General features: G+C 48.1%; 1 protein-coding gene across 1 annotated transcript in view; it reads right to left on the bottom strand.

The window, feature by feature from the left end:
* SLC4A5 (solute carrier family 4 member 5) overlaps nt 1-12,100 on the bottom strand; it is a 110,737-nt gene that overhangs the window by 66,339 nt on the left and 32,298 nt on the right. Inside the window, exon 4 of the mRNA XM_017860114.1 lies at nt 455-584. Coding sequence (XP_017715603.1) covers nt 455-584 — 130 coding nt within the window. The remainder of the gene's footprint in view (nt 1-454; nt 585-12,100) is intronic.

The following is a 12,100-nucleotide window of genomic DNA, read 5'->3' as shown; positions in this document are numbered from 1 at the left end:
CTTATACACAGGTTTTCTTCAACCAAATGGGGTCAAAAATACAGTATTCATGGGATGCAATACCTCCATATATGGGCCAATGTTTCATATAGGCAGTTCCACAGGGCCAACTGGGAGACTTGAATATATGTGGATTTTGGCATCAGCAGGGGGTCCTGGAATCAGTGCCCTATGGATACGGAGGGACAATGGTATATGCCCTTGTATTACTCTCAGAGTTTCATGGATGACTGTTCTGTCTTCCCACTTGAACTTCAGTTTCTTTGAGGATGAAGAGAAAGTCATACGGTTCTGTTTGCTCCTTACTTCTGGACACCAAGGAAGGCAGGTGGGAAGGTCTTTGTGGACCAGGAAGCTCTCAAGGTACAAGGCGCCCCTTCCCACTAGGAGGGTCAGACAAGCCCAGGCTGTGCAAGACTGAAGTGCCCACCTGCCTCATGGGGCCCCACCTTACCTGGCTGACTCCTTCCACTCCATCTGATCTCCGTCATGCTGCAGAGTGTCCATCTCTGTGAAGAGGGTGGGGTTGGGAGCCTCATCTTCCTCCCCCAGGATGTCCTGGAGCTGCTCAGCAGCTGGGGACCCTGCAAAAGAGGGGCAACAGGTCTGCTGAGTGTCCCATGGAAGGAAGGAGGACCACAAGGCCAGCAGAAATGGAGTAGGAGGCAAGCACAAGGGAAAAGCATTTTCTAATTCTGTAAAACTAAGTCCAGCTGCTGGGTGAAGCTGGACTCCTGTCACCATGAATCAGAGGTGGGTGAGATACTCTTTAAGATAAAAGGATGAAAATATTTAGTCTGCATTCAGATCCTGGGTCTTGTAGCTGGCAGTGAAGAATGATGGAAAATGGTCGAAGCCAGGGCAGCAGCAAGAACCAGGAACAGAACTAAAGAGAGAAGTGAGAAGCACTCTGATCCAACTTCAGCTTACCACCAGAGGGGTTCTTCTTCCCACCGGGCCCCAAACCAGCCAACTCCCAACACTGGTCTTGAAAAGGCAGTCAGCCATGCAAAAGGATAGCTTGCACACCCTTGTACCATGTGGGCCCACTTTCTTCCTGGGCAAGGTGGCAGTCCATTTCCTGAGCCTCCAGCCTGCTTTCCAACTGCCCATTGGAAGTCACTTCCTGGGTGTCTCCCAGGTACCTCAAAACTCAACATCCCTTTCCCAAACACATTTCATCTGTGTTCTTTCTCTCTTTTTCTTTCTTTTCCTTCCTTCCTTCTCTTCATTTCTCTCTCTCTCTCTCTCTCTCTCTCTCTCTTTCTCGTGAATGCCTACTATGTGCCAATCATGATTCTAGGTATTGGAAAATAAAGCTATGAAGAAGACCTATGTGTCCTTGCTCTCTTAAGCACGTGCTCTAGTGACAGAGACAGATAATAAACAAGTCAACAAATCCATAAATGACCATTTCAATAAGTTGTCTAAAATAAACAAAATGACCAGGGGACCTACAGTAGATATCATAGTCTCAAAAGGTCTCTCTGAGGAGGGGACACTGAAGCTGTGACTTGAAAAATGGGAATGAGCTACTCTGCAGATCTGGAGGAAGAGTGCTCTGCATGTTCCAGGCACCCTGTGGTGGAAAAGTGCTGGTGAGTGTGGTTTAGCACGTGAGCAAGGGACAGAGAGATAGCATGACGTCAAAGTGGTGACCAATGCTGTGACTAAAGGCATCCCTGCCCACCCCACTGCACAGGCTAGACACCTTGGAGTCATCCTTAACTCACCTCCTTTCCCCTCATCTTCACCCTCATATTGAAATTTTTAGGAACGCAGTCCCTCCTCACCAACCCCACTGCCCTGTCCCGATGCAATCTCTCATTCACTGTCTCCTAGGCCTCATCAGGTCTTGCCTTCCTCCAGCTTCTTTCCTCAGTTCATCATTCCCTTCTGTTCTCACTTATTTCTTCATGGACCTCTACTCTTTTCTTCATCACATCCTCCATTCTTCCCCCTTTGACTTCCCAATAAAACTAGCCAGGCAATGCCCAGACAAGAATTCACTGGCCCAGTCTTCTCTGCAGATGTGTCTGAGGGCTTGGGCGGGGGGGTAGGTGGGGTGGGGATGGCAGCATGGAGTGGTAGTGTGGTGGAACCAAATGGACTTCCAATCCAGCCAGACAAGGGTGTGATTCTCGCGGCTGCCACTTATTCACGAGTGAACTCAGTTGAGTGAGCAGGACTGCTGGGAGGAATACATCAGGTAAGAGAATGAAATGCCTGACACAGGGCTTGGACGGTAACAGGTGCTTAGCCCCTCACCACCAACACCCACACCCAGGCCCATAAGACCCACTGTAAGGGTTTTCCCTCAGCAGGTCTCAAGTGCAGCAACCTTCCATGCATCCTTGCCAGTACCCTTCCTGTGTCCCTCGAGGCTGTCCCTAACCTTTGCTCCTCTCTTCAAGCTTTTGATTCATCTTTCACCCCACTTCACCAAGAAAATAAAGGCCTCCAGGCACGAAATCCATCAACATCCTTTCTTCCATCCCCTCGACTCTTTCAGATCCTTATTTCATCAGCTAGTCTTTCTTCAACCTGGATCTTCAACTTCCCTCTCTCCACCCTCTTTCTCTTAGCCTAGAAACAGCTCTTCCTACCCAAGACAGCCTCCCTGACCCTGCCTGTCTCCTTAGCTCTCCTGCTTGCCTTCTCCTTTCTTTTACCCACACTTCCTAAAGTAGTGGTCTGTGCTCATGGTCTCCATCTCCTCCTTGCCCAACCACTACCCAGCCTGCTGTCACTGGCGCAGCCCCCACTGCGCTAAGGACGTTGACAAAGGCAGAGGTTTCAAACTGACAGTTCAAAGGTGTGTTTAATTCAGGCCTCGCAGAGTATGAAAGTTTTTGAAAGTATTGCTAAGATAAAGAATTGTAAGATTTCATACAGAAATCCAGATCTCTGACTTTTCTTGAAAAGTCAGATGTTCTGATCACTGTGCCCACGTTCCTGCTGGGCAACAATCCATGAGAGTTGATGATGGTGCCTTCTTAGGTAAGCATATACTTTTTAGTTTGCCACAGTCCCCACTACTTCTTACTAGTGTCCCATTAATCTCATTTATTGCCATGCACCCATATTCACAACCCTTGCCCTCAGATCCCTCTTGTTATTTTAATTGTCAAACCAATAAGCTAATAAAATCAATCAAACCAACAGCACTGAGAAGCTATGGTCTGGCTTATCTCTCTGGAACTTCAGAGGTGATGATCGCCCCCTCTGAACTGAAATGTGAGTTATGGCTCTTATAACAGGGCAGTTTCTTGATATTTTCCCTCTCTTTGAAGATTCTCTCTCAAAATCTTCCCCTAGTTCCTCTTGCCCGGCTAACACTTAAATCTTGATCTTCCCCAGGATTCTGCTTCATCTTGTTCTCTTTTCTCTCTTCACACTCTTTCTGGGCTAGCTCATGTTATTTGTGGTGTCATTTTATAAATGAGGTCACCCTTGTGTCCAGGCAATACACCCATGTGTATTGAACATTCCAGCCAACAACTGGACTGCTCCTTCTGGGAGCTTGGCGGCCTTCTCAAGTCACCCTGAACATATTCAAAACAGTTCTGCCTCCATTATTCCATCACCCCAGCCCTGCTCTCCTCTGTTTTGATTAATAGCACCTCTAGCCATCTACCCATCTAGACAATGCTGGACTCATTCTTGAAGCTCCTTTTTTTTTTTTTTTTTTTTTTCCATTCATGTCCAAATGGACACTAAGGTCTTTCATTTGCTTCATAAACATTATTTGGTTCTTTCCTTTTTTTCCAACCCATTGCCACCATCTTGGTTCTGGCTCTCATCATCTGCTCCTATCACTGCAATAGCCACTTACTGCTGCCATTGCCTTTGGTTGTCCCATTTAACCCCATTCCCTATGTAGCAGTAGAGTGTGCTTTTGAAACATTTCAGGCTGGGTGCGGTGGCTCACGCCTGTAATCCCAGCACTTTGGGAGGCCGAGACGGGTGGATCACAAGGTCAGGAGATTAAGACCATCCTGGCTAACACGGTGAAACCCCATCTCTACCAAAAATACAAACAATTAACTGGGTGTGGTGGTGGGCGCCTGTAGTCCCAGCTACTCGGGAGGCTGAGGCAGGAGAATGGCGTGAACCCGGGAGGCGGAGCTTGCAGTGAGCCGAGATCGCACCACCACACTCCAGCCTGGGCGACAGAGCGAGACTCTGTCTCAAAACAAAACAAAACAAAACAAAAAACAAAAAAAAAAACCATTTCAAACATGTTCACACAATGGGCTCCTGGGAGTCATGGTTCTCTTTGAATAGCACCATAAAAATACTATACATATGAGTTAGAAATCATTTTACTAGCAGAACACACTATTATCTGTACAGAGCTCAACAGACTCATGTATTTAAACGAATTTTAAATTTCTGAATTTTCTATTACTTTTCTTTTCTTTTTTTTTTTTTTTTTTTTTGAGACAGAGGCTCGCTCTTTTGCTTAGGCTGGAGTGCAGTGGCATAATCTTGGCTCACTGCAACCTCCACCACCTGGGTTCAAGTGATCCTCCCACTTCAGCCTCCAGAGAAACTGGGAGTACTAGCTCATGTCACCACACCTGGCTAATTTTTGTATTTTCTGTAGAGACAAGGTTTCACCATGTTGCCCAGGCTAGTCTCGAACTCCTGAGCTTAAGAAATCCACCTGCTTCAGCCTCCTAAAGTGCCAGGATTAAAGGTATGAGCCACTGGGCCCAGCCTATTCCTTTAACTTACATCCTTTCCACTGTCTTATTGATTGCTGGCACTTGCTAGCAGACATCAAATGTTTAAAGAAATTTTATAGACAAAAAAACCAACAATTGAGAAAATAACCTTATTTTTTCTTCAAATTGAGAAAACTGTGACTGCTTGATTCTGAGGGGGCCACACCAATTCACCCTGGGATTAGAAATCAGTAACTACTCTTTTAAATTTGATGTACCTTGGAGGATGGCATGAAAAAGAAAATAAAAAATAAAATAAAATAAAACGTAGATTTGATTATGTTATTCACCAGTTGAAAAACTTTCAATGTCTCTCTATTGCCTAAAGCCTAGGGGTCAGTGACATGGCTCAAACCATCCCTCGTAATCTAGCCCTAACCTGCCTTTCTAGGTTCTAGCATGTCCCTCACCCAGCCACCCCAACCCCAGCCACAGCAGACCACACACAGTTCTCTGAAGAGTAGGGCATGCCACTCCTTGGGCCCCTGTGCCTGCCACTCCGTAAGTCAGGAATCCAAGGCCAGACAAGAAGGCAAATAAATGGACGGGTCCTGGAGAGAGGAGACAGGCAGAGAGCAGGATGCAAACCAGTCCTGCCTGGGGCATTACCTGCTCCCTGGAACAGCTGAACGCTGGGGTCCCTGGCTGTCGATGCTGCCTCTGGCCCCAGCCTGCTTCCGCTGCTGCCTCCCTGGCTGCTACTTCCACAGGTCCTCTTCTTCACACAACAAACTCACTTTTGTTTCCGGTTAAGCACCAGGGGAGGCGTGGGGAGAGACGGGGGGTTTCCGGGGAGAAAAAGAGAGAGAGAAAAGGAATATGTGAAGGACTGGGGAGGTGGAGAGAGAGGCTATATGTCGAGAGAATACAGATGTGGTAAGTGTAAGTGTGAGAAAGATTATGCAAAACTGTTTGAGAGAGAAAAACTACACTGAGAGTTAATTAAAGATCAGAGAGAGAGAGAGAGAGAGAAGTGAGCAAGAGAGAGAGAGAAGTGAGAGAGTGAGAGAGAAATTTCAGGTGCACTGGAGAGAGAAAGGCTCAGTGGCTGCAGCAGAGCCTCAAGCAGGAAGCTGGGTCTCCACAGCAGCAGGGGTGGTGGCAGCTAAGGACCTGTGAGAGGACTGGCAAAACTGCCCCTTTACCCCCTTCCCCATGAGCGCTTCCCATGTGCCTGGGGTCTCTGGGAGAGCCCAGGCTCCTCTCCAGAGGCCCCTTTATAAAGGCAGGGGTAGGAGTTGCTGTGAGACTCCCCAGGGCCTCCTTAGGAGCCTTGGCAGCAGGTGAGCTGGCTGGAGAGAAATCTGGCAGGTCCCTTCCTCTCCACCACACAGCCCCAAGGGTGGAGTGGGGTTGCTGGAGGGGAGTGTTTGCTGTGGGGTCTCACACTGACCGAGCAGTGCTTCGATAATGTGCTATGTAGCTGGTTTCTTTCCTCCCCAACTTTAAACCCAAACTCCTGATCCTCTTCCTGTTCCTCCACCTCTCAGGCAAAGTAACAAGTGTCACCACTCGGCAGGTGTTTTCTGAGAGCCCACGGACAGTGGAAGCTGGTCACTTCAGAGTGTGGGGTGAACTCCACTGGGGAATTATTTTGCTCTTCTGAGAAACTCCTAATCTCTTGGGTTTGGTTTAACAAGTGCTTACTGAGTACTTAGAATGTGCAAGGTTGATTAGAGGTCACTGAGTGGCAGCTGCTCCAGGAAGTTACAAACCCTGAATTCACTAAGTCTTAGAGCTGGGAAGGAGCTTAGTGATGGTCAAGTCCAAACCCTTCATTTCACGGATGAGAAAACCAAGACCCAGGTTACCCCATAGGCCCCCTAGGCCCCAACACAGGTTAGCAGAGCCTGGGGGAGAGCAGACATCAGACATCTTCCCACTACACTGCTCCATTGCAGCTGGCTCCACCAGTGACATTTTCAGACCTGAGGCTCGGGGATCAAGTATGCCCATTTTTTTATTTTTAGAGACAGGGTCTCACTACATTTTGCAAGGTTGGTTTCGAACTCCTGTGCTCAAACAATCCTCCTGCCTCAGCCTCCCATAGTGTTGGGATTAAGGAGTGAGCCATCATACCTGGCCACAAGTATGCCCGTTTTAAAGCTGAGAAAACAGAAGCAGAGGACACCAGGCCCTACCTGAGGGTCCCAGGCTCTTCAGCTTGCACTGCACTGTGGCTGAGGTTGACCCAGCTCCAAGTGGCCACAGCAGGCCACACCAAGTCAGGCCCTGTGGGTGGCCTCAATACCAAAAAAAAGATGGCCAAGGATCCCAAAAAGATCCTCTTTATTCATGTGCTTTAAGAGCCCAGACCTGGGCTCAACTCCGGACTCTGCTATTACCAGCAAGAGGATCCTGGCAAGGCATCAAGCTCCTCCTGAGCCTTAGTTTCCTCATCTATGAAGTGGTAATAATCACGCCCCCATCACTGGACTGTGGTGGGGATTCAATGAGATAATATATGTAATGTGACTGGCTGGCACAGCACTTGTGTACACCAGTCGCTCAATAGTTGATATTGCTATTATTGTTGATGCCAGCAGGTGAGACGCTTCCTCCATTACTACCAGTGACCAGCCTGTTCCCTCTAAACATTCCGAGGGCCCAATCTTTCTGAGCTTCTAGACTCCATGCTCCTCCCATGCTACCTCTGCCCCTCCATCTCAGGCCCCTACGCTGTCTCTACCCCTCCCTTCTGCCCACAAAAGGTTTAGCTCACCACATGCTGGGCTACTGGGTCAGGGTTTCTCTAATGCCCTGCGGGTCCCACATGTGTGCAGCACATCAGAAGTTAATCCACATAATGAGAAATGCCACAGGTAACAGCCCCTCTGTTCTATAGCTAACAGCAAGACTCACATAGCGCCAACCCAACTATAGGAATGGATTCTAACAGCAGTTGCTGGGAGAAACACAACCGCGGTGGGGACCGCTTCAGGAGGCACACTAAAGCCACACATAGAATCATACTTTAACTGGGTTGGGACTGACTTAGCACAAAATGATCTAGTGGCCTGCAAACTAGCAAGCAGTGTGGACTTCAACTCTTAGGGAAGGTCTGGGAGCCATGATGGCCATCTGGAAGTCAACATCAGGACACGATCCTGGGGTCCTCAGCTCTGGGCAAGTCCTTTCAGACATTCCCTCTCTCATCGGCTCCCTGATGGGTGGCTGCACGGTCAGCTTCGTAAAGTCAGGGCCTATCTTGTTCACATCGCACTGCTGGCCCCTGACATGGGTTCACGCAGCATGTGTGCTCAATGCATATTTGCTGGGTGAATGGATTTGACTGCCTGACACTCAGGGGAGTATGTGATGAGGCTGGCCTCAGCAAGAGAGGAGCCAAGAACAAGGAAATGGAGCTGAAGGTGAAGCAGAGGGGGCAGGGATAGTGTGATTCCGGTGACTCAAGGCCACTGACTATTGGGGAGTGGGAGAGAGAACCCAAAGAAGCCAAAGCCATTCTTGCCAACTGTGTGAAGTGAGTGTTGGAGGCCCTGAGTCCTACTTTCATGGGCAATAAAATTCTTTTTCTAGAAGGCTGTATACAAACTCCAAGTGTGCCCTCTGAGAGAGGAAGAGGAGAGAATCTGTTGTCTTGCTGTGTTCACGGGAATCCTTCCTGGGGTGGGTAGCTTTGAGATGTCTGCCTAGCCCATGTCTCCCTTCCCATAAGGATCACCCTGGGCAGCCATGTTTGTGTGACATGTGACCCGTGCTCCTGGCCACAGTGAGTTGGAGCAAGAATGGTTCACTGGACACCTGACCCAAGCCTGTGAATTTTGAATTGGGTCTCTGAGTTAGCTGGGCCTTTCCTGATGGTTTCTGGGAGATAGAGCTGGTAAATGGAAGAGGCAGAAAGGGTTGGGCTGCAAAGAGAGGAAGCAGCCTAGAGGCGAAGCTGTGGGAAAGGGCTGTGTACACCCAGAGCGGGGGCTGAGAGGGCACTGCGCTCACCCACTTGAGCCTGGCTCTTCGTTTTGCTTTGGGACTGTGAGAAACTCCTTTGCTCTTATAATATAAACAATCTCTCCCCACACCCATTCTCTCTCTCCTTCCCCAAGCCAGTTCAAATAGGTTTCTGGCACTGTGATAAAATTACCTTCTTAATCATGAGTCCCCTTTGTATGAAATTCTAGAGTGTGAAGATTTTTTTCTGAGTACATTCTTGAAAACCATAAGTGTAAAGGTTATAAAATAATATTGAGCTACTGTCATAAGAATAGTTAGATTAAGTCTAGTGATGTGAAAAGTAAAAGAGCGGGGAGTAAACAAAGGCAGGGCAGGCCTAAAGAAAGAAAGAGGGGTCAAGGAAACATGCCATGACCCTGGATAAGGGAGGAAACTCAACTGGGTCAGAGGGGCTGGCAGAGCCTGGCACACGCATGACCGGCCCCCCAAAAGCGCTTGTGGATGGAGCCAAAGCTGGAGAAGGTCTAAGTATATTGGGGGTCAGGGGAGACTCAGTCAAGGCTAGCTGAGAAATTCAGATAAGAGATCCCTCTGTCTTTCCCATCTGAGTCCCCTACGCCACTCTGGACCTCCGGGCCTGGGAAGGGCAACAACCTCAGTGTGAAATCAGAAAGGCCTCGAGCATTTACAAGACCCAACAGCAAAAAGAGAACAATGACATCCATCTCATTGGAGCACCAGAGAAGGAGAGGCAGACGTTTCTGGAGAGCCAAAAGGGTAAAAGGCAATTATTACTCATGATTTAAGATTTTAAAATATCTGGCCGGGTGCGGTGGCTCAAGCCTGTAATCCCAGCACTTTGGGAGGCCAAGACGGGCGGATCACAAGGTCAGGAGATCGAGACCATCCTGGCTAACACGGTGAAACCCCGTCTCTACTAAAAAATCGAAAAAACTAGCTGGGCGAGGTGGCGGGCGCCTGTAGTCCCAGCTACTCTGGAGGCTGAGGCAGGTGGCTACCCGGGGGGCGGAGCCTTGCAGTGAGACTGAGATCTGGCCCACTGCACCCCAGCCTCGGGCAACAGAGTGAGACCTGTCTCAAAAAAAAAAAAAAAAAAAAAAAAAAGATTTTAAATATATCACCAACAGTCTTTAATTTGCATGTTGTCCTTATTGCTCTATTTTGGTAGATACAAATGCAGTATAATGAAGAAGTTGTCATTTAAAACCAAACTAAAAGTTGCTCTGCTTTTCCTTCCAAGCCAAGAGGGTTATGGAGCCTAATTACATCAGTAGGAAGTTGAATCTTGATCCGGCTTCTTTCATCTGACAGAGGCCAGTGGGGAGGGAGAAAGAAGAAAATTTAAAGCCTCTTTCAGATTTTTTTTTTGAGACACAATCTCACTCTGTCACACAGTCTGGGGTGCAGTGGTGCAATCTCAGCTAACTGCAACCTCCGCCTCCAGGGTTCAAGAGATTCTCATGCCTCAGCCTCCCGAGTACCTGGGATTACAGACGTCTGCCACCACGCCCAGCTAATTTTTATATTTTTAGTAGAAACTGGGTTCGCTATGTTGGCCAGGCTAGTCTCAAACTCCTGGCCTCAAGGGATCCGCCTGCCTCAGCCTCCCGAAGTGCTGGGATTACAGGCATGAGTCACCATGCCTGGCCTTCTTTCAGTTCTTTTATGCTGCATAAGGGCTAGACTGAGAGACGGTCTTTGTGTTTAGTTCAACAATTATGTGTCCAGTTGCCCTGAGCTAAGGTGAGAGAGACAGAGGTAAATCATATGACAGGTAAAGTGAGTGGAGTGAGTGTGTGAGTGTGTGTTGGAGAGGGGCGCTGAGGAGAGGGGACTCAGAAACCGAGAAGCAAGGAGATATGAGGAGACTCAGGAGCACAGTGATGGGGGAGTGGGAGTTGCCAAAAATATGGTAGGAAGGTGAAACTACAGAGGCAGGTGGCCAAAGGGAAATCTTCAGCAGCCAGAGGATTTTTAAGAACAGGGATATCTAATATCTCATTTTAAAAATTGAGTATCTCGGCCGGGTGCGGTGGCTCATGCCTATCATTCCAGCACTTTGGGAGGCCGAAGTGGGTGGATCATTTGAGGTCAGGAGATCAAGACCAGCCTGGCCAACATGGTGAAACCCTGCCTCTACTAAAAATACAAAAATTAGCCAGGCATGGTGGCGGGTGCCTGTAGTCCCAGCTACTCGGGAGGCAGAGGCAAGAGAATTGCTTGAATCTGGGAGGCAGAGGTTGCAGTGAGCAGAGTTCACACCACTGCACTCCAGCCTGTACAATAGAGGGAGACTCCTTCTCAAAAAAAAAAAAAAGAAAAAGAAAAAATTGAGTATCTCTGCAAAGTAAACCCCCTCCATGGTTCTGAACCTTCAACAAAGCCTGCTGCTCACCTATATGCTTTAAATGACCAATTCTGAGGAAACCACAGCAGGGCAGAACTCCATACCTGGGCTTTCCTGGAGGTTAAAGCAGAGAACAGATACCAAAGGTGAAGCACAGTGAGACTGAATCCACCAAGCAGGGACTTGGAGCCAGGGCAACACTGAGACTAGAAGCCTTGGAAATTCACAGACATTTAAGCAAAGGTGTGGGCCTACTCTAGAATGTGGTGAGGAGGCTAGAGTCTATTTTAGTTAACCATATGGAATAAAGTTATACAAACTTTATATTAGGACTTTCATTGGTTCACTTGCAAATTCAGGCTCTCAACCCATTTCCCCTTAAGGTCTTAAGGTCACTAACTCAAGATTCTCTCCTGATAGCGTTTTTTGCTTGTGTTTTGTTTTTGTTTTTTAGGAGAACAGCCCTCATGGCTAGGGAGGGAATGTAGTATACACTGAAAATTCAGGGAGATCTTGGTTTTAAGGTTTCAAAGGGCAAGAAAAGAGAGGGATAGATACAGGCTTCCTTGAGGTAATTTTAATGTGCCTTCCTTCCCCAGCCCTGGGGTTGGAGGGGAGCATAAAAGGTCTAGAATGATCTTTATCCTTTCTCCTTTTTCTTCCTCCTTTCCTCTTTTCTCACTTCTCCCCACTTCACCACTCCCTTCAAGATCCAAATTAAGTAGACAAAGGTGAGGAAGCCACCCCCATTCTAAAGTTTCAAACCCTAAAAGAAAGCCAATTGTCGGCCAGGCACCACGGCTCACGTCTATAATCCTAGCACTTTGGGAGGCCGAGGCGGGCGGATCACTTGAGTCACTTGAGGTTAGGAGTTTGAAACCAGCCTGGCCAACATGTGGAAACCCCTCTCTACTAAAAAAAAAAAAAAAAAAATTAGCCAGGTGTGGTGGCACACGTCTGTAATCCCAGTTACTTGTGGGGCTGAGGCAGGAGAATTGCTTGAACCCAGAGTGGAGGTTGCAGTGAGCCGAGATTGTGCCACTGCACACCAGTTTGGGTGACAGAGCAAGACTTTGTCTCAAAAAAA

Source organism: Rhinopithecus bieti, unplaced genomic scaffold (assembly GCF_001698545.2).
Source record: "Rhinopithecus bieti isolate Rb0 unplaced genomic scaffold, ASM169854v2 scaffold_54265, whole genome shotgun sequence".
Lineage (NCBI taxonomy): Eukaryota > Metazoa > Chordata > Mammalia > Primates > Cercopithecidae > Rhinopithecus > Rhinopithecus bieti.
Note: the sequence above shows the minus strand (reverse complement) of the source record. Positions and strands in the feature narration are given on the sequence as shown.